The sequence below is a fragment of the Cricetulus griseus genome, chromosome 6, assembly GCF_003668045.3.
Source record: "Cricetulus griseus strain 17A/GY chromosome 6, alternate assembly CriGri-PICRH-1.0, whole genome shotgun sequence".
Lineage (NCBI taxonomy): Eukaryota > Metazoa > Chordata > Mammalia > Rodentia > Cricetidae > Cricetulus > Cricetulus griseus.
This window is the reverse complement of record NC_048599.1, coordinates 58,501,214-58,524,386: the sequence shown is the minus strand read 5'-3', so window position 1 is coordinate 58,524,386 and position 23,173 is coordinate 58,501,214. Positions and strand designations below refer to the sequence as shown.

The following is a 23,173-nucleotide window of genomic DNA, read 5'->3' as shown; positions in this document are numbered from 1 at the left end:
TGGGGCTCTCTAAGGAGCTAATCCAAAGTACTTTTGGATGAGAAATTACACTTTGTAAATCCATTTACTAGCTTTGAACCGAGAAGTGAGAATACCTATTAGTAAATAGAAATTTGCCTAAACAGTTGAGCATCAGAGAAGACCAGGTTCTGTAGCACACAAATGAAAACACCAGGTGGCGCCATTTATTAGCAGTGTTACAGCAGCTTCCGTGGAGAGGTCAAACCACAGATTACTAATAGTTAAATAATCAACTGTTTCTATAGTTATATAATCACTACTGTCTTCAGGTTTAGACAGAAAATTTAGAAGTTCCGTTTTCATTTCATTAGATCTATAATGTGTGGTTGAAAGGCCTCTGGTTATTTTTGCCAGTTGGTAGCATACCTGATGCCCATATCAACCTGTGAGCTCTATACATTTGCTTTTAATACATAGCTATATAGTACCCAGGAACCTTCCTGTTTGAACAGTGCTTGTCCAAGTACCGCTAAACACTGATATTAGGGATCCTTCCCTCTTGCAAACCCACCATCTTCTTCAGGAATTCCCAAAGTCTGAGATGGGAGAGACACGTCAGTGTACTGTTCTACTTCAATACAGGTCTTTGGCTTAAGCTATCCTTTTCAGAAGGCATTTTAAAAAAATGTATATGGGTGGGTGTTTTGCCTATTCTTGTGTCTGTGCATCCATGTGCCTGGTGCCTATGGAGGCCAGGAGAGGGCGACAAATCCCCTGGAATGGTTGTGAGATGCCACTGAGGGGGCTGGTAATTAAACCTGAGTCTTCTGGAAAAGAAGCCAGTGCTCTGATTCATCTGTCCAGTGGCCCCCACCCGCAGGTAATTTCTTGAGGTAGTAACTAGATAGGAAATTCTAGAACTTCTAAAAATAAACAGACATGTCATATCTGTGAAGCATGAGTATGTATATCTCTCCTATCTCCATGAACTAGGGAGGAAAAAAAAAACCTGATAGCAGCAAGCTTGATATCGGTGTCAGCCCTGGGGGTGTTTGCAAATCTTGACAAGGCTGAGCAAAGATTTGGAGTGGCAAAATACCGTTAATGCTGTGAATCAAATGCTGTAAGGATGTTGGCAGCTAAGGAAATGATGGATGATAAAGGTGCACTCATTTACTTTTCTCTGTTTGCAGCCTACCTAAGGCTCCATTGGAGGCTTGGGTCTTCCATCCTTAACAGGTTCAGTTCAAAAGTGTGTGTTTCGTTACTCCACGTGAGTCATTGTGTTAGGCTGGCCGTAATCACAAACTATTCCAACCGTGTTAAATCCCAGCACTTGGAGTGGAAAGGAGTTCTTTTGGCTGCATCCCAACCTTTTTTTTTTTTTTTTTTTTTTTTTTAATGAGTTAGGAATTAAATTTCAGCCGTGGTCTCAGGCCTACCAAATACCAACCTTAGGCTTGGGGGCGTGGCTATCGTCTTGATCTGGGAAGTTCTCTGGGGGACCAGGCTTGATAATACCGTAAAAGGCCTGGTTCTCTCAATTCTAAAGCCATGTTATGCTGACCTTCCTTTAAGAGCGGTACCCACAATTATACCGTGCAGAATCCCGAGCCCTCTGCTTCCACGGTTCATTCTTTGGCTCCGCCCCCAGAGGCAACGCTCCTCCAGTCAGGAACCGATCTGCCGCAGACCGCACCCCCTTCGCCTAGGCCCCGCCTCCCAGCGCAGCTCGGCCCAGGCTCTAGTTCGCGTTTTGAGCCGCTGGTGCCACCATAGCTTCTGCTGCTGCGGCTGCTGCGGCGGGGCTGAAGCCGCCGAACGTGATCCCCGAGGGCGCTGTGAGCTGGGCCCGAGCGAACGGGGGCGCTGACGAGTATTAGGGGCTTTTGGAGCGGGCGGGGTGGGGGGAAGCTGGAAACGAGCTCCCAAGGCCAGGGTGGGGGAGGGAGGCTCCTGTATCAGATCCGGTCAGCACGAGCCCCGGCTGCCAGCATAGAGCCCCGGCCCCCTGCGGACCGTTCGGGTGGCTTAGGCGGCCTCCTCCCTTGGACACCGCAGTTACCATGGGAACACGGGCTGTAACCGGCGCCAAGCCCTTCTAGAGCCCATCCCATTCTTCAGTTAAACGCCTCTCGCTGGCGTGGGCCTGACATTTCTTTACTCTAGAGGGTCGTCCTCTCTTTCTAAGAAATCTAGCAGGCTAGGGTGGGGATGAGGAGTGAGAAAGGACAGGGCAATGCCCAGAGTAAGACCGGCTGACAGGCAGAAGACACCTACTGTGATGCCAAGATTGCTTCTGCCATCTCAGGCCAGTGAAAGTGTATATCCGAAGGCCCTGTTAAGCGAGAAGGCAGTACCACGGTTGAGACAAGTCCTAAGTCTAGGCCAGGGACTGTCCTTAGGGGCTCCTCGTTATGATGGCTGGGGAAGGGTCAACCATTACCAGCCGCATCAAGAACTTGCTGCGGTCCCCATCCATCAAATTACGCAGAAGTAAAACAGGAAACCGGCGAGAAGACCTCAGCTCCAAGGTGAGTCCTACTGGGAGCCACCTCTCCAACTCTTCCCTCTCTTGTACCTGTTCCCTTTCCACCTTTCTCTTTCTTGGGGCGGGGGGGGGGGAAGATAATGAAATTCCTCTGTTGGCTCTAAAAGATCAGATGTGCTTCTCTATGACTGCCTGATCTGAAGTTGGAAGAACAGCAGTAGGCGTGGGCGTGCTTGCTGAAACTCTGCCGTGGGAAGAAGTGTATAGGACCTCAGTTCAAACCGCGTGCTTGGGGAAGCTAGTTGACGCGCTATGACTCAGTTTCTCTTCGTGGAAGAGGACAGTGCGATCACATATTTGTGACTAATGTGGATGCATTAGTGTAACAGTTGGGGTTATGCCATACTATGCTTGCAAAAAGAAACATACTAAAACACTTCATTTGAGACATCAAAACAATGTTATGACGGGCTTGGTGATGCATGTCTGTAATCCTAGTACTAGGGAGTCAGAGGCAAGTTCAGCCTGGTCTATATAACAAGTTCCAGCCCAGCCAGGGCTACATAGTGAGACTCTATCCTATCTAAAAAAGACTAAGACGATTGGGCTAGGCTCAACTGGTAAAGACACTTGTCAATAAGCATGATCCTTTGACCCACAAGATGGCTCAACTGGTAAAGACACTTGTCAACAAGCATGGTCCTTTGACTTACAAGATGGAAAAAAGTAAACCAACTCTTGGGAGTAGTTCTCTGACTCCCACACATGGATGCACACATGAACACCCACAAAGAAATAAATATAAATTTTTATCTTGGGGTGGGAGGGTTTGAGACAGGGTTTCTCTATGGCTTTGGAAGCTGTCCTGGAACTAGCTCTTGTAGACCAGGCAGGTCTCTAACTCACAGAGATCCGCCTGCCTTTGCCTCCCTCCTGAGTGCTGGGATTAAAGGCCTGTGCCACCACCGCCTGGCTAAATTTTTATCTCTTTAAGAGACCTAGGTTTATTTAACAGGAGCTTCTTGGTTTCTCATGAAAACATGGAGCCAAATGTGTTTGAGAAAGACATCTTTCCTAGTTTGCGATTGTACACTGCTTATCCTGGTTACCATATGCCAGCATCTTCCATTCTTACACTTGTCTGGGGTTGGGTTTTTTATTGGTTTTTGGTTTTGTTTTGTTTCAAGACAGAGCCTTGTTACATAGTCCTATCTGGGTTCAAACTGTACAAATTCCTGCCAGAGTGTCCTGAGTGTTGCCATTCTGGCATGCCCAGCTTATGCTTTATTCAGCTTTGCTGGTCCCCACAATTTTGGGCATACAAAAGAAGAATACATTCATTTAATCCCTTGAGGGAATCTTGAGCATTATTCCCACAGGATCAAATTAGGTTTTGTGTCTTATTAGTAGCCTGTAACCACAATAGCTTTGTGTGGTACAGGATTGCTAAGGACAGAGTCCTTTGAGACAGCAGCATTTTATTGCCTTGACTGTGACTCTTTAGAGATGAGCAAACCTGTTGAGGAAAGACTTAGAGTTTAATGTACAATGTGGCAGAGTTCTTGGAGGACTTACCGAGTTCCTTAACAGAGCTGTAATTGGCTTTGGTAAGGTGAACAGCTTTCTTGTATATTCTAGCAGGGATTCTATTGAATTAAAATTTGCCACATGTTTTTATGGTGGTGGAATTACGGCCCCTTTCAAGCACTCTTACTAACAATTGTCCTATTCTCTAGAGGCAAAGAATGAGCCCTCCAACTTAGAAACTCTTAGATACAACTCTGCTTGTCCATTTTTTTTTTTTTTTTTTTTTTTTTTTTGAGACAGGGTTTCTCTGTGTAGCTTTGGAGCCTATCCTGGCACTCGCTCTGGAGACCAGGCTGGCCTCGAACTCACAGAGATCCGCCTGCCTCTGCCTCCCAAGTGCTGGGATTAAAGGCATGCGCCACCAACGCCCAGCCCTTTTTTTCTCTTTTATTTATCATTATTGTATCGTGATGTGTTGGTGCAGGTGCGCATGTACCGTGGTGTTGTGGAGGTCAAAATGGCAAGCACTTTTACCTGCCAAGCCACTTGGCTGGCCATAAAGATGTTCAAGCTGCCCTCCAACACCTGATCCTCCTACCTCTGCCTTATGGGCATATCCTAACTGGCATGGACCACCACAACAGGCACCTCTGCTGATTCATATCAGTACTATTAGACATATCTTCTCTTATCTTTGGGTTCTTTTCTGACCAGGATTGGTACACACAGTAGGGATGTATTACGGGAAGTTAGCCTGCAGTGTGAGTACTTAAAAGTGGTCTAGAATTTGGAAGGTGCCATGGCCATTCTTTAAGCTGTCCCATGTCTGTCATAATTAATGTGTTCAACAAGTATTTATTGAGTGCCTATTGGGTGAATAACCAGTGATGAATAAAACATTATCCTTGCCACCAAAGAGCTTGTTGCTAAATTAGACATGTAAACAAGTAATTACAAACAGGTTTGGAAAGTGCTGGTCTAGAAATATGCACTAAGTTGTCAATGGAATTATAGGGGCAGGAAATTAGGAAAGACTTGACAGGAAGGGCTGTTTGAATTGTGAGTCCCGAGGCAAGAAAGGGTCACTCTAGGAAAACTGAAAGAAAAACACCTCTGGCATCACCATTAAACGTCCTTGTTTCAAGGGAAGTCAGTGCTGACCTTTGAAATGGTGTGACAAAGCATGAGCTGTCTTTTGTACCTAGTATGTGACCTTCTCAAATACTCCACAGTGAAGGCTTTCTACCTAAGCTTATTGTAAAAGCTTGCTTTATGACATAAGACCTGGCCCATGAGTTTCCGTAATACATGGTAACTAAATTAATAGTGACATGGACTCATGGACACTTGATTTTGTTTTGTTTGTTTTATGAGACATGGTCTCAGTATACCCCAGGCTGGCCTGGAACTTCCTGTGTTGCTCAGGCTGACTTCAAATTGGAGATCCTCCTGTCTCAGTCTTCTGAGTGCTAGGATAGTTATATACTACTGTACCATGGTAACTAATCTTGAAACAAACAAAACTTGAAGATAAAAAGACATGCCACTTAGGAGATAAGGAAGGAGGGATCAGAGTGACGTTATCCAGCTGTTTACTCAGGTAACCTCCTGTTTTAATTTTTTTTTTTTTTTTGAGACAAGGTCTGGCTATCTAGTAGCCCAGGCAGGCCACAAACTTGTAATTCTCTTGCTTTGAATCATACCATTTTGTGTCACAAAATTCTCCACTTATTTTAGCTCTATCTCCGTATCTTACAAAACAGAAGGACTTCTCTGACTAATTCTACTACTTTGAAACCAATCTCTAGTTGTCCTTTTATGTGTGTCTTAATTTTCTAAAGACAACAGGGAATGTGTTCTTTATAGTGTAAACTACATATCAAGTAGGAATGATGTCATTGCAGATGAACTTAGACGTCCAGAAGAGTAAGAAATGATCAGGAAGAGTTGTGTCCTCCTAAGAAGTCAAAACCAGGAGTAATGAAATGGCTGAAAGAAAACAGAGAGGACCCTGCTCAAGGGCTTTTTCTTCAATAGAGAGCCATTAATATATGTTTAAATATGGCTCAAGGCTGAGATGAGGGAGCCAGTAGTAAGGGTGTGGTTTAATTACTACAGGGAGATTAGATGAGCAACGGGGAAGGAGCTTTCTACAGTAGAGTGAATTTGAGAAGACTGGTTTGAGATGTCATGCCAGGCCTGCAGATTCTTGAAGAACTTGACGCTCTCAGTTGTAAATACCTTTCAAACCCAAATCCTGTTCATTTGTCACTTCCCACCTCTTGTCTCAGCTGAGGCTGTGCTTTCTTTAGGAATGAAATGTGTGTGCTCTTGGTAGCTAATCCTTTTCTCTCCCCCTCTTTTCCTAAAGTTTCTGAAGATTTTTTGTGTAGAGGGAGGTTGGGTGGTTCTATTTTTACAAAGGACAGAAATGGACTGAGGCTGAGCAGGCAGGATGGAAGTTAGGGACACAAAAGGACCCTGCTAAAGGGTTGTTTTAAATAATTTTTTAGTCGCTATTAATCTGCTTTAGGGTGTATATTATTTCTTCAGATTTTCTTCTAGCCCAGCTTTATGATTGCACAGCTATTCTTGTTCTTTTCCTGGATGATTATATGGTGTTACTTTGGGCCTTTTAATATGTGCTGTCTCTAAGAAGAGTGTGTAGGTAGGTTTCATCAAAGAGTGAAAACCAGCAATAATCTAATTTCAGCCTTTGCTCAGTATTTGTGCCCAGATATTAGTATCAAAAAGCCTTTCCTGCCCCTTTGGTAGAGGGAAACATACTTATTTTCAAAGCATTTGTGAAGCATAAACTCTAACTTGGGAGAATGGTGAGTAGGGCCTCAGACTATTAAACATGTAAAAAAATAAGCCTTCTGAGGCCTGGGTATGCAGCTCAGCTGGTAGAGTGCTTGCCTGACATTTGTGAAACCCTCTGCCCCACCCTCAGCACTATACAACCAATCTAAATAGCTCACATCTGAAGTCCTAGCACATGGAAGGTTGATGCCAGCCTGGATTATATGAAACCCTGTCTCAAAAAAGGAAGAAAGTAAACCTTGTTCCAGGTTGCATTCTCACTGTATGGAATCAGAGCCTCTTAGAGTGGAGTTTGGTAGCTGGGTATGTGTTAAGTTCTATGAGAAGCCCACTGTCAGTTATGAACCTCTGGCCTAAGTCCTATATCCCTGACATATGTTGGTTTCATACCCAAATCCTCACTGAGGTTTATTGACAGTGCATCAGTCCAGCTTGGTATGTATTCTCTTTTCCTTGAATAGTTTTTTATTCTTCTCTGTGTCTTCTAGACTCATAGCTGTGTAAACTGTGTTGGGGTGGATCTAACAAAATTGTACTGCTATGATGTCAGACCTATGGAGTCAGTTGTCTTATTATGACAGTTCCCCAGGAGTTTCCCTTCCAATCAGAGTAGGAAACTAGAGGACAGCATCTGATGAGCCCAGGCAGTTCTCCATCTCACCATTACTTTCACTCCTAGGAATGAACAGATTTTATTGTTTGATATATACTCTCTGAACTCTCCACTTGGGAAAATGACCGAGAATAGAGGGGTCTCAGTCAGTAGCTTAGCACATCCCTCCCCGCAACTGTCTGTTCTCCTGCCTCAGCCTCCCCAGAGCTAGACTTGTTGACATTTGCCACCATGCCTGGCTGTGATGTGTTCTGGTAATTGAAGTGTCTTGAAATCCTTAGAACAGGTGGTATGCTTGAACAGTGCTGCTCTCTGGTTTTGTTTGGTCATCTTTCTCCTGGTGCCCCAGGCCTTTAAAGTGATTCTTACCAAGAGAGGAGTTCTTTCCTGAACCCATAACACCTCTTCCTTTCCTGTCTAAAAATATCCTGGCCTCTCCAGGCTCTGAGTCTCTCCAGAGGCTCTGCTCATCTCCTTGGCTGCACCCACTCCAGAGTCCCTCTCTTTACTGTTTAGGCTAAGTTACCCTGTTGGATCAGCCTTTGGTGATTTTTTTTTTTTTTCAGTGCTAGAATTAAACCCAGAAACTCAGCTAGTTAGGCAAACATTCAACCGCCACATTGTATCAGGCCTCCAAGCTGCACCCTCACCTCAGTGTATCAGCTTGAGTTCCTACCAATTGGACCTTGGAATTTCTCACTTCACCTCTGTTTGTTACCTGTGTGTCTTCATTTCTTGATGAGTGAGGATGTGAGGCTTCTGCCTGATTCTCTGCCCCCCACTCCCAACCCCTTGACTCTCCAGTTGGGCTTGGAACTGTTATCACTGCCCTTTGGAGAACAGTCAAGGGCTTGAAATCTGGGACTATGTTTATTCAAACTAAGCTTCTCTGAGAACATTGGCTATCAAGCTGTCCTTAGAGTATCTGTTGGTTTTACTTCATGCTCAGAACACAGTGTTGTTAGGGGAAAAGCTACAGTGTTTTCAGCAGGCTTTGTTATGTTAGACATCTGTTTGCATTGCTACAAGCTAAGCCTCTTTCTGCTCCTTTTTCAGTACAGAGCAAAGGGTTTTCTGTCAGCTGCCTTTTCTCCATTCTTCTCTAGCTCTCATAGAATGCAGACCTAGGCTAACCCACCTTTTTTGGTGTTTAGTGTTCTATTGTTGTGAGAATTCCATCCCTGGGGAGACATAAACAAGCACCTACTCCTTCCTCATGAAGTCCCAGTGACAAACCAAAATTTGTCTTCTACCAGAATCCTTCCTGGGGAGCCAGTGAATTTACTGTGCTTGCTACAGAGCATGGGTAAGGGGTGACAGGAGTGTGGGGGACCCCAGAGTTGCCATTCTGGAAAGTCTTCACAGGACATGGATGATGGCTTCCCGGTAGCCTTGTGTAGCCTCATAGATGGTGCTCCTCTCACCTAACCTTCCCCAGCCTGAGTGCTCTAGCTCCTCCCCAGATACCTTGACCCCTGATGGTGCACGTGCAGTTTAAGGCAGAGTTCCAAGTGTCTGGGAGGTGCAGGAGAGCAGCTGGAATCTCAGGGAAGGTGCAGTGACCCTCCCACCTCTCTCTGAGAGGACAGCCGCAGACCACAGCCAGTTTGGTGGTGGACTCTGGCAAGCATGGATGATCTGATGGCTTGCCTTATTTACTTATTTTTCTTATGACAGGAACTTCCTATGTAGCCCAGGCTAGCCTTGGACTCATAGTAGTTCTCCTGCATCCCAATGCTGGGATTGGAGGCTTGTGCTACCCAACCCTTAACTTCTATTACCTCAGGCTTAAAATTTAAAAAATTAAGGAGGGCAGGGATTAAGGGAGAATAAAAGTGAGCCTGACAGCCACGACGAGTAATGTGGATCCTTAGGATTTGAATTTTTGAATATTGAGTTTTTCCACTTCTTTCCTTACTCAGCATTTTTAACAGCAAGCCCATAGTGCTGCTCTTGTATTTTCTTTATTTCTTTTTCTTTTATTTTTTTGGGGACAAATCTTTGCAAAGAATTGTAGGCTAGGATCAAACTCACAGCCCTCTTATTGCTCTAGCCTGTGTATTGGGAGCACCCACATGCCAGTTGCATTTATAATGTTTCTTAACTCTGGTTTTGAAGGACACTTAGAAGTTCCCAGTGCAGGCTCTCCTCCTAGACTGCTGGGGAGTACATGTTACTCCCTCTCACGACAACAGAAACTGTGTGTAATACTTTTTCAGACTTTCCTAGTCTGTAAAACAAGCATTTGTTGAAGGCTGGGTTTAGAAGCTCACATATCTCACCCTCCCCTAACATTGAAACGAGACCAAGGATGCTTTTTCTCCTCTTTCCTTCATTCATAGTTGAGATTTAAACTTACTTGAAGATCTTGGCACACTTTTTGCAACCATGTGGTTGCTATTACCTCCCCCCCACACACACACACATTGTCAAGTGCTCTTTTAGAGGCTTCATGAGGAGGGAGGTTTTGTGGGCTTTTCTTTTTGTTGTTGTTGTTCTTTGGAAATTTTGTTTTTATTGGTGCTATGGTTAAGACCCAAGGCCTTGGTCTAAAAGGCAAGTGCTGTTCCTGGGAGCCAGGCCTCCCACCCTGTGCTTTGGGCCTCGAGCATTCTTTTCCACTTGGTGAGGTACTACACTTCTCCTCGGTCTTTGAGATCTGTCCATTTCTCCATATGTTCCTCTGACCTCTTACAGGTGCTGGCATGTAACAGAGAAATGAAACTTTTTAAAAATATGTGAAGTATAACACACAGAAAAGTTTATGAAACATAATAGTATATCACGAATAATTGTTTCCACCATGCATGTTGGGGATTGAGGACAGTTTGAATGGATGATAGGAAGCTCCAAAGCCCAGGCTTAATCTTTATTCTGTATTCCTCCCAAGGAAATCTTCAAAAGAATGCCTGCCATTGCTATAGCCAGAGTACAGTGTATAGGTTGGAGAAGGTGGCTTTTTGCTTGTTTGTTTTAAATACACATTTTTATCAGGGTATAGTGGCACAGGCTAGTAACCCCAGCACTTGGGAAGTGGGGAAAGGAGGCTGGGAACTTCAAGATCATCCATCCCATCATCAAGATGACAGAGAATTCACCCTGGGCTACATTATATCCAATCTCAAAACAAAACACAATTGTGAACATACATGCTCACTCCTTTCTATAACCTTCCCTAGAAAGGTCAGTGTAATGAATTCCTCAGCTGATGCTTTAGATCCATCAATGTAGTAACCTTTGCCTGTCTCTGTTCTTGCTTCTCTTCTCACCCCCACACGCTCCTGACTGTTTCCCCACAACTTGCCCTGTGATACTATTGTGGGTCTGTGGGTAATTGAATGTCAAGTTATTGCAGCTGTGTGGTTCCAGATGCCTGTGAGCCACAAGCAGTTGTTGCTGCGTTTAGAATTGGTGCAGAATAGAAACTGGTCATCTCTGGGGCACTGGAGATGGTTGGCTTTTCATCTGAGGTATTGTTTGGCAGACTGATCATGTTTCGGATGTTCTTGAAGAGGGCCTAGTGTAATGCTGGATCTTTCCTTCCAACTGTACCTGTTTGTTATTTTAGTCCATAACCAACTTTGTTTTTGAAACCATGGAGAATACTGAATGACAGGATTGGGTGGATTTGTACAGAGCAGAGACGAGGCCACCTGCTCAGTCAACTCCCTTTGTCTGCATAGGCTCCAGGTTTATGCATTTCCTCCAGCAGATGTCTGCTCTTTCCTGACCTCAGATCTGTATGGTTTTGCTTTTTTCTTCTCTCAAGTAGTCAAGTGTGACCACACTGTAAGTGCAGAAACATGGGTCTCAAGGCATGCTTCCTTGCATTGCTCACACCCAGGCCTGCCTTCCAGTGCTGTGATGAGACTTTAACTGAGATTTAGTGACCATGAAAGGGCAATATAAGACCCAAATAACTTGACAGCTGTGAGGGATTGCTAATAGTAACAGAGTTCAAAGATTTGTAGAATGTTAAGGAACTTTCTTCTAGTTTCCATTTATGAGAAGTCCCTTTTTGCAGGTTCAGCATCTTTTGTCCTTAGTACCTTTTCCTTGCCAATGATTTAACTTGTGTCAACAATACTAACTGAAAGGGTTAGTTAATGTTCTTTGTGTATATGTAGTATATTTGCACATGTGTGAACGCATGCTCACACTTGGAGACCTGAGAAGTCAGGTGTCCTGCACTATCACTTTTTGCCTTATTCCCTTCAGACAAAATCATTGAACTAGTTTAATGACCAGAATTCCCCAGAAATCTTCCCTTTACCCACATGGTGCCAGGGTTACAGGATCACACCAACTTTTTACATGGTACTGGAGATGTGAACTCAGGTTGTCAAGCTTGTACAGCAAACATTCCTTCCCACCGAGCCATTATTACAGCCCCTGATGTTTCCCTTTGATACTAACTACATTATAATTAATTTCTTTGCTATAGCATTAAGTTTGTTGCAATTAAAAGTCAAACTAGGGGCTGGAGAGATGGCTCTATGATTATGAGCACTGGCTGTTTTTCAAAGGACTTAGGTTCGATTCCCAAGATCCACATGGCAGTTTACAACCATCTGTGTAACTCCAGAGGTTGTAGGGGCTCTGACACCCACCTCTAGCCTCTCTGGACACATAAGCATGCATGTGGTGTGCAGACATATATTCAGGCAAACACTCATACATGTAAAGTAAGTCAGACTAGTGAATTCACAGGGGTAGGGGTGAGCCCTAACTTTTCCATGTTAGATCAAAGCTACTGGGGTTATGTTTTATATTAGCAATGCCTTCAACAGAGTAGAGAAATAAATTTTTTTGAGACAGAGTTTCTCTGTGTAACAGTCCTCTGTCCTAGAAGACACTTTGTAGACCAGGCTAGCCTTGAACTCACTGAGATCCACCTGCCTCTGCCTCCTGAGTGCTGGGACTAAAGGCGTGCCCCGTTGCTGCCACCGCCGCCGCCGCCACTGCTGCCACATACCACCACCACCACCTGGCAATAGTGAATTCTGATTTTCTCCAAGTAACTCTGGACAGAGTAACATATTGTATGAAATGAGATTCCTTCTATCTGCTGAACAGGATGAAGTCAGTCTTTCTGTACTGCTGTGCAGTGTAGTATTCGATACATGTGGAGAGCAACAGCAAGCTGTAAAACACTCTGTTGTTGATTACTTATATTTCTGTGAAAACATACATATCTAGTAGTATATGTACAGAAAAAAGTGAGGCTATAATAGCAGTTGGCTACTTCAGGGAGAGTTAGATTATGGTAACTGTCACTGATATTCTAGAAGATTTGAATAGTAAAGGTGAATTTTTAAAAAATTTTAATGTGTTTCAAATTTAAATATAAAATGTTCCAAATCAGCTGGGGATGGTAGCAAACACCTTTAATCCCATCATTCAAGGCAGAGACAGGCAGATCTCTGAGTTTGAGGCCAGCCTGGTCTACAGAGTGAATTCTAGGACAGCCAGAGCTACACAGAGAGACCCTGTCTTGAAAAACAAAACAAAACAAAGTTCAAAATCTAAAATCTATATTTATTATGAGTTATACACAAATGTTACTGAAAATATGTCTGGTATAATGATCTTAGTGGTTTGGGATATATAACATGCATATTAGTATTAATGGGACATAAAAATACTTCCTTGGGGCTGGTAAGATGGCCTGATAGTTAAGAGCACAGTTTACAACTACCTGTAACTCCAGCCCCAGAGGACCTGACATCTCTGCCCCCCTGTTCTCCTTCACTCATGTGCACATACCCGAACACACACATACACACACACACACACACACACACACACACACACACACACGTACGTGAGCGCACACGCACATGCACGCACGAAAATAGTAAAAATAGATTCTTCAAAAATTTTTTCTCAAGAGTCTGAGCTAGCCTTGTGAATTTGAGATGCTTTACTTCTCATATCTTTAGAAATTTTTTCTTGTTGATGTTTAGTCAATAAAATCTTTTGATGCAAGCGAGGCAGGTGTGTTGTTTCAAGCCAGGTGTGTTCAAGCCAGGCATACTATGTAATCCCAGCACTGAGGAGGCAGAGGCAGAGGCAGAGGCAGGCAGATCTCTGTGAATTCAAGACCAGCCTGGGGCTACACAATGAAACCCTGTCTTTTTTTTTCTTTCTTTCTTTCTTTCTTTTTTTTTTTTTTTTTTTCTTTTTTTTTTTTTTTTTTTTTGGTTTTTTCGAGACAGGGTTTCTCTGTGTAGCTTTGGAGCCTATCCTGGCACTCACTCTGGAGACCAGGCTAGCCTCGAACTCACAGAGATCCACCTGCCTCTGCCTCCTGAGTGCTGGGATTAAAGGTGTGTGCCACCAACGCCCGCTGAAACCCTGTCTTGAAAAGCCAAAATAAATAAACAAATAAACAAATAAAAACGTTTTGATGCTTTTTAAGCGACAGGCACATGCTTTGTGGAAAGAGTTTACCCATGGGTAAAGTAAAAAAGAATCGTGAAGAACATGCCCCATAATTTCAGCATGCAGAGAGACTACTGAACGTTCAGACTCAGGATATGTGACATTTGAACTGATCTGTGTTTGAAAGCTAGGATTTTGGTATGTGTTTGTTGGCAGAAGAAATACAAACTAAAACCCTGAGGCTCCTTTTAGGAATAATGAGTAACCTGAATTGACAAATGTGCATCTTTCTTTTGGGTGAGTTTTTACTGAATTAGATTTGGGGGTGGTGATGCTAGACACAAACATTTACACTTTATTTAACTGGCAGCAAGGACCCCTGGACAGTTTTTGAGCAAGAAGAAAGGGCGAAGTCCACGGAAGGGGATTGTTCTGAAAGCCCTTGCTACATCCGGGAAAGTGAGGTAGACCTTGAGGTGTGGGAAGGAGTCCTGAGGCCCAAGTCTGCATGACAGCTGGAGCACTAGGGCTTCCCCACCCCCATCTTCTCAGTCACAGGTTCACTTCACCCAGGTCATCTTGGCCAGGAACTGTTAGTATTCTTCCTGCTGACAAAAGTGGAAACCAGAAGATCAAGGGAAACAACTCAGCTATGTAGATTGGTAAATGCGTCTTTTTTGTTGTTGTTTTGGGACAGAGTCTCATATAATTTGAGGCTGTCCTCAAGCTCACTATGTAGCTGAGTTCCTATTTCTCTTGCCTTTAAACCCCTGGGGTTAAGGTGTATGCTACCATATCTGGCTTTACTTTGGCTCTTTTGAGGACCAGACTTCAGTTCATAGAGCTTTGTGATTCTGGTCTTAGTATAGAGAAGTCTGACATTAGAGGGGGAAAAATCCCCTTCCCTGATCCTGTCTGAACTGAACTGTCTCATATCTTTGCTTTTCTGGTTACCATGGAAAACTAAGAGAGAGTCAGAAGGCTTCCTCTGCCCAGGCACTGTGCTGTTAAGGCTGCTTACTGGCTGTGGGCACGTGATGGTGACTGTACTGTAACTGGGCTCTTTAACTGTTTACCTGCTTTCTTGGGCTGATGAAAATCACACTCTCCTAACACTGAAGTGCAGGTTACCTTGGAAGCAGGTGTCAGTTCTCCATATTGACCATAGGTTGCAGTATGGCCCAGACATGGCCAGGTTCTGACCACATCCGAAGTTTGGCATTAACAAAACCTCCTTTTCTCTTTCTTTGCAGCCATCTACTGAGGAGAATCCAGAGCCCACTTTTATAGACTTATTTCAGCTACTAATAAAGTGTGACTTTTTTGTTTTTTGGTTGTTTTGTTTTTTGAAACAGGTCTCTCTACATAGCCTTGGCTGTCCTAGAATTCACTATGTAGACCAGGCTAGCCTCTGTCTCCCAAGTGCTGGGATTAAAGGCATACATCACTAAATTAAGTCCAAGTAGTGACATTAAAAAAAAAAAAAAAAAATTGAAGCCAGGACTGGAGAGATGGCTCAGTGGTTAAACGACGAACTGTTCTTACAGAAGACCAGATCCAGTTCTCAGCACTGTCAAGCAGCTTGAGACTACCTTTAACTTCAGTCCAGAGAATCCAGGAATGCTCACACATTTAGTGTACACACACACACACACACACACACACACACACACACACACACACACCCTCTCTCTAAATAAAGATGAAAAAATAAAATAAAATAAATCTTTAAAAACAAAACAAAAATATGAAACTAGCATGAGAGGCATATATTTTACCCCTGTTTTATCTTGATGCCCTATGTCTCCCATTTTCTAGTGGTTTTGTGTGTTTTGAGATAGGTTGGCCTGGAACTCACTACTTGCTATGTAGCCCAGGCTAAGTTCAAACTTGCAATGATCCTCCTGGCCTCAGTCTCTAAAATGCTAGGATTACAAATGTGTGTCACTCTATCTAGCCTTACCCCAAACCCCAGGCTGCACTTGAACTCTTGGGCTTCTTAACTTTCCAAGTAGCTAGTACCACAAGGACAGACATGCCTGTCACTGTGCCCCGGTACCCTCTGCCTCCCTTTTTTTCAGGCCTGTCTCTGATATGCACCCAAAGGTGAGGTGACTCCTAGTGTCTTCAAGCATAAATGACAACATCTGATAGTGTTGGAAAACCTGGACCTCTTCCTCAGGGCACCATAGTTTCTGCTACCAGGCCACTCTGGGTCTACATTCACTGTTTACCTGATTCTTTTTTTTTTAATTTATTTTATTTAATTAACATAGTTTTCATTTATTTTACTTATCTATTGCCGGGACCTGGCTTGTATCAGTCCCACGCTACAGAGGCTATCTATTCTGGACTGATGTCTTTGAGGCTGCGATCGGAGCCAGCTGAATGGCCCTGGGTCCATCCCTGAGTCAGGGAATGCTGGACCAGGAAACTCCTAGCTATCCAACGGTGTTAAAGACGAGACACAGACATCTTGTCATTTTAGGAGGGCTCTCAGTCCATGCTGGAGTCTGGAGTCCACGGTTTATTCAAGCATCCTCTTAAATAGCTTTCCTACACTGGGGGTGACCACAGAAGACATCTACTATCATGTATAAAGCTGATATCAAATAATTCTTTTAATCTTAGAGGCACACCTAAACAGGCCCTCAGAACAGGTGCAGGCACACCCAGGGCCTAGGTCTATTGTTATGCAAACTAGGAGACATTCTTCTCTGAGGCCAAGCCATCCTGTGGTAATTAGCCAGCTTCTGGAAGACAATGGGAGATTCAGGCTCCTGAAAATGGAGTTGAGGTTTGAACCCCAAAACTTTATAATCAGTATTTTTTGGGCCCCGACAATCTATGACATGGGTATAATGCTAGTCCTTCATAAAGTTGTCCAGAGTGTTACATTAGCTACTTACTCAGTATGAGTGTTTAGAGTTGTAGTTCTAGGCAGGTCATGTGTCCATTGAATGGTTGCTCTGGTTGCTGTAGTACACGTCTGCACAGACCCTTTGTCCCTTCAGGTATTGTCTCAAGATCTGAAGTGCTAGTTTTTCCTCTTGGTCCCAGCAGGGGCTAAGATTTGGGGGAAATGACAAAATGCTTTAAATATAGTTTAAGCTGGGTGGTGGTGCACACTTTTAATTCTGGAACTCAGGAGGCAGAGGTAAGCAGATCTCTGAGTTTGAGGCCAGCCTGGTCTATAGCGTGAGTTCCAGGCCAGCCAGGACTACACAGAGAAACCCTGTCTTTAAATAAGCAAACAAACAAACAAATAAATATTACAGTTCAAACCTTGATTCTTAGGACCACTTAAAGCTTTTCTTTTTTCTTTCTTTTTTTTTCTTTTTTGACACAGGGATTCTCCATGTTGTCCAGGCTCACTTATAGCTCCTGGCCTCAAGCATTTCTCTCTCAACTCCAGAAAGAGCAGGAACTACAGGTGTGACTCTGGGGAGCTTTTAACATGCAGATGAATAACCCCTTTCTTGTGTTTTATTCAGCACCTTGCAAAGCCACCTATAGTTTCGTCCACCTGTAGTCCCAGCTACCTGGAGGTTGAGGTAGAAAGGTTGTTTGAGGCCATTCTAGACACATAGGGAGACCTATGTCAACAAAAAGTGATGGGGGCTAAGGAAGTGAGTCAGTAAAATTTTTGCAACACAAGCAGGAGGTTCTGAGTTTGATCCCCAGCACCTACTTAAAAAAAATGGACACTGGCACACACTGTGCCAGCATTGGCTCCTAAGACTTGCTGGCTAGCCAGATCAGCCGGATCAGCAAGCTCCAGCTTCGGAAATAGATGCCTGACTCAAAAAATAAGGTGAGAAGCTATAGAAGATGCCATATATAGCTGGGTGTTGGTGGCGTACGCCTTTAAATCCTCGGGAGGCAGAGGCAGGCGGATCTCTGTGAGTTCGAGGCCAGCCTGGTCTCCAGAGCGAGTGCCAGGATAGGCTCCAAAGCTACACAGAGAAACCCTGTCTCAAAAAAAAAAAAAAAAAAAAAACCAAAAAAAAAAAAAAAATGCCATGTGGATGCCCATAACCGTGGGACAGGGACAAGGGATGAAGTCACGGATAAAAAACTGCTATCTGGGCCTGTGGGGTGTCTTGAAGTAATTCTGTTGCTGGGCCAAGATTGGGTAGCCTTTGTTCTAGTTGGCTGGTCTCCAGGGACTCGTGACAGGAGATCTCTCCGATTATATCTTCCATGCAGTAGCAGACTGACCTCTGGAAGCTGATGCTGTTTTAATCCCAGCACAGGAGAATTGACTCAGCTCCGCTCATCTGAACTGTTGAGCAGGAAAGCTTGGTTGGTGGCTGTCATACTGGAGTCAGTGGTTGCTGGTGGGCTTTGCGGAAGATAGTATAATTCTAAACTATCCACAGTGGGTAAAGACTAGGGGCAGAGTTGAAAATCCAGGTGTGTTTGCCTGCCCTGGTAGGATCCTTTTTGCTCTTAATTACCTCTGACCAGATGACACTTTGGCCTCTGAATCGCCAGCGTCCTCCTGTCTCCCAGGCCCAGCCACTGGATGTCTGCACAGCTGCCAAAGTTTCTGTGGAAAGCCTGCTGGCCATGGGCTCCTCTGCTCTGTAGCTTTTGTAGCTACGAACAGTTAGGAGAGGTGCTTGTTTATGGAAGCAACAGGCTACCATTTGTCTGGAATGACTTACATGCTGGGGTTTATCACTTGCATTGAGTGGATTGAGAAGCTGGGAAAGAAGAGGGGAAAAAGGAAGCTGGGGACGACAAGATGACAACAAAAGCAGATAGCATTTTCCTGTCAGGGTTGGGGGTTTCTCATCAGTTTGAGGTCACCCCAATCCTAGATGACCCTGGCTTTTTCAAAGTGATTCTGGTTTCTTAATTCCCCATCATGAGGGGGCAGTCCCATCACAGCATGGTCAGACTCCTGGTGTGGTGGTCCCTCACACTAAGAAAGAGAAAACCTTCACAGTCTATTCCTGGTCCAGGCAAGGAGTCCCTTTTTATCAGAGCAAGTGAGAAAGCCAGAGGCAGGAGACTGAGAGCCTGACTAGAAATAGCTGAGGCCCTCCCTACAGTTCTGGGCTGCGTTTAGTTTAAGAGTCTGGGGCTTCTTGGAACTGGGATGAATGGCTCTGAAATCTGAGGAGTCTTGGCGCTCCCCTGTAGAAACTCTCCCTCTCAGCCTGGTCTACAAGAGCTAGTTCCAGGACAGCCTCCAAAGCCACAGGGAAACCCTGTCTTGAAAAACAAACAAACAAAAAAACCCCCAAAAAACAAAGAAAAGAAACTACTGGCTTCCTGGTTCTCCCTTTCTACTGCCAGATACCTCATCTTTTCCGTAGTGTAAAAGTGGGTTTTCTCTGAAGTTCTGCCGTCTTTCCTCCTGTCTTCTATCTTCTCCTGTCTTGTTTGAATACTTGTCTATACCTATGTCTAGTCCTAACCTCTCCAAGACTTCATCCTATTTATGTTGCAGAATGGAATGTTCTGTGGTTCCTTCTAAATATCCCCAGCACCCTGTCCCTTGACCTTTGACTGTTTGACACTGCTTTACTTTGGTATTTCGGAGGTTCAGAATTGTGTTGTATTTTTCCTCAACAGCTATACAGTGCCCATTTGTTGCCAGTTTTATTTGTTTTGTGTCTTTTGGATGTTATTTCTGTTCTACTGCTACTGTCTTTATGCTTGTCTAGATTTTATTACTTCTCACCTGAGCTATTCTGGCAGCTCATAACTTTCTCCTGTGTAAGCTTGTGTTGGAGTTTGGCTTGGGTTTCTCCCATGGTCTCCAGGACCTAAAGATTACCCCTCTTAGTTTGGCACTCGAGTTCCTTTCAGAGTGAGGCATGGTGGCACGTGCCTGTGATCCCAAAACTCAGGAGTCTAAGGCAGGAGGATTGCCATGAGTTTGAGGCCAGCCTGAGCTATGTAGCAAGTATCAGGCAAGCCAGGACCTACCTTAAACAAGCAATTTTTCCTGGCCCCCTTGCTTTCTGCCTCTCTAGACTTAGAATTCTCTGGAGCACAATTTTACTGTCTTCTTGTCTCCTGCCACCAGACTTTTCCTCACACAGCTTCCTCTGAGAATTCTTTCTGTGTTTTCACCTGTCATAGAGTCCTATGAGGAGACCAGCAAGATGGCTTAGCTTGCTGCTAAGCCTGATGGCCCAGGATTGAGTCCTGGGATTCACTTGGTGGAAGGAGAACAAAGATTTCCCCCAAGTTCTCCTTTAAATGATGTATGTGCACCATGGTACATAGGTCTACACAAAATAAATAAATGTAATAAAATAAATCCTGTGTGTGCCACAATGCCTAGCCTCAAAGTTTTGAAAGAAACCTCATCTCTAAATACCAAGGAAACATGGAATCCCCAGTCTGTACCATTAGGCCTTCTGTAAACCTGTCCAGATGTCACCAGTCTTATTGTTGAAGACTGTTCTTTTTGTGACCTTCGTCACACACTGGATTACTCTGTAATAGACCATCCCTGATGATTTTGAGGAGTGTGGATGGGATCCCCATAACATCCTGGTGGCTTCCAGACTTGTAAATAAACAGTTTGTGGCTGGAAAGATGGCTCAACAGTTAAGAGCACATACTGATTTCTTCCAGAGAACCCAGGTTTGATTTCCAACACCCATGTCAGGAGGCTCACATCCACCTGTACCTTCGCTCTAGGGGCATCTGACTTTCACAGGCACCTGCACTCATGCACAAACACCTGCACACAGACACATAACTTAAAAAAATTAAAATTTCAAAAAAGGTTTATTTTTATTTCACAGTATTTTTGCCTATGTGTATATCTCTACACCATTTGTGTCCAGTATCCTTGGAGGTTAGAAGAGAGCATCAGATCCCTGGAACTGGATTTAAAGACAGTTGTGAGCCACAAGTGGGAGCTGGAAGCTTAACCTGAGTCCTCTGGAAGAGCAGCCAGTGTTCTTAACTGATGATCAGTCTCTCTAGCCCCAGCTTTCAGATTTTTGAAAACACTCATTAATATACTTTACCTTGTGACTTGATTCTGCATGATCTATTTTTGTTGCTTATTCATTACTAACTAAATTGATTTCAAGTCCTATTCATAAGTTACAGTTGGAAAATACAGCTTTATCTAGTATGAATTAGTGACTAGTCATGCATGCCTCTGAACCACCTGCTTCCCCCACTGCTCTTAACGAGAGCAGGAAGGGCACCTAAAACACAGACTTTTATTTTCTCTCTGTCTCTCTCTGTCTCTCTCTGTCTCTGTCTCTCTCTCTCTCTCTCTCCTCTCATAAGCTGTTACGACGTTACCCCCTTTATCTTATTAGAGTGAGGGAAATATTGCCTACCTCCTTTGTCTCTTGAGGATATGTCTAGTTCACATGGGGAGTGGTGGGTGTGTCAGCTCTCTCATAGGCTACTATAGAAACCTGCCCTCCAGGAGCCCTGCTTCGGTGGAAAGATGACACCAGTTTCGGGCTGGGAAAGGAGCTCTTCCATTTCAACACTCTCCACCTGCCAAAGCAAGAGCTGCCTCAGGCTCTTAACATGGTGCCCTTCCAGCTTTAGATTGCATTGTGGAAATGGAGACCATGGCAGGGTGTACAGTGAGTGTTCTGTTCTTGAGTCTTCACTTCTGTGGGAATCATGTTTCTAGAGCAGTGGATTTACTTTGATGCAGTTGTATCCCAAAGTCACTGGCTGAAAACAACTAGCGTACATGTTTCTTGGCATTTAAGCTGGCTGTGTTTTCTTTTTTTTTTTTTTAAAGATTTATTTATTATGTGTACAGTATTCGGCACCAAATCTCATTACAGATGGTTGTGAACCACCATGTGGTTGCTGGGAATTGAACTCAGGACCTTTAGAAGAACAAGCAGTGCTTTTAACCACTGAGCCATCTCTCCAGCCCTGGCTGTGTTTTCTTGCCATTTGTTTCTTTCATAACACTAGATCTGGGCATGGTGATATACATCTATATATCATGTATGTACATGGTGATATACATCTGTAATCCTAGCACTCAGGAAACTGAGGCAGGAGGATTGCGTCATGTTCAAGTCCAGTGTTGTCTTAACTTTTCCTGGGGAGATATAAACAGATGTCTGCTCATAGAAGGTAGGACACCGCCTAGTATAATAAAGGAATGATTCCACCAAGTATACTTTGGTGAACAAGTGAGCTGACTGGACTTAAATTCGGGGGCATTTGTGACACCCTCCAACAGGTGCGCCCCGGGATGGATGATGATTTCCCCAAAGCTATGTAGATGGAGTTCTTCAGTTCTATCCCCTGTATACTTTTAAATCACACACACAGACACACACACACACACACACACACACACACACACACACACACACACACACACAGAGTCTGTATGGGTATGTTGCTTGCATGTATGCATTGCACACACATATGGAAACCAGAGGACAACTCGTTGGAGTATGTTCTCACCTTCAACCACCTGGGTCCCAGGGATCAAACTCAAGTTATTAGGCTTAACAGCACATTCTTTTACCTACTAAGCCCTCTCACCAGCCTGGGTTGGGTTTTATTTCACTTTCAGTTGTAGTCCATCACTGAGGGAAGTCAGGGCAAGAACCCAGAGGCAGGAATGGAAGCAGAGGTTATGGAGGAACTCCACTTATTGGGTTGCTCAGTTTGCTTTCTGTAGCACACAGGACCACCTGCCTAGGGATGGCACCAACAACGGTGAGCCAGGCCCTTCTACATCAATCATTGATCAAGAAATGCCCAACGGACTTGCCTACAGATGATCTGATGGAGGCATTTCCTCAATTGAGCTTTATCTTCCCAGATAGTTCTTGCTTGTTAAGTTAATGTAAAACAAAACATAACACAAGAAAACCCATAGAACTAACTAACCTGGGCTCACAGAGACTGAACGGACAACTAGGGAGCCTGCATAGGACTGACCTAGATCCTCTGCATGCATGTGACAGTTGTGTAACTTGGTGTTCATGTGAGACTCCTCACAGTGAGAGCAGGGTCTGTTCTCTGACTGTGTTGCCTGTTTTGGGATCTTTTCCTCCTACCAGATTGCCTCTTGCAGCCTTAATAGAAGAGGAGGAACCTAGTCTCACTGCAACTTGATATACCATGGCTGGCTGGCGCCCATGGGATGTCTGCCTGTATCCAAAGAGAAACAGGAGAGGAGGAGTGTGGGGGGGGGCTTTTGTTGGGGTATAAAAACAAAATTAAAAAGCAAAACAAAAAACTAGCTAGTCCAACCAGTTTTAGAGTAGAACAACTCTATTAACTGAAATACCCCCATTTTTCTGGGCTTTTTCATGACTGATCCTTTGCTGTTCCTGAAACCTTGGCCAGACAGTCACAATTCATCAAGTCTATCAAGTGCCTTTTTTTTCCTTTTA

The 23,173-nt window shown here is 44.1% G+C and overlaps 1 protein-coding gene across 3 annotated transcripts in view; it reads left to right on the top strand.

Annotated features, from left to right (window-relative positions):
• Positions 1-1,886: 1,886 nt before the first annotated feature.
• Positions 1,887-23,173, top strand: part of Mapkbp1 (mitogen-activated protein kinase binding protein 1) — a 54,274-nt gene continuing 32,987 nt past the window's right edge. For 2 of the 3 annotated variants that reach the window (XM_027422138.2, XM_027422137.2), the window contains exon 1: positions 1,887-2,495. In XM_027422138.2, coding sequence (XP_027277939.1) covers positions 2,379-2,495 — 117 coding nt within the window. In that variant the 5' untranslated portion in view covers positions 1,887-2,378. The remainder of the gene's footprint in view (positions 2,496-23,173) is intronic. The other variant, XR_004770486.1, reaches the window with a different exon arrangement.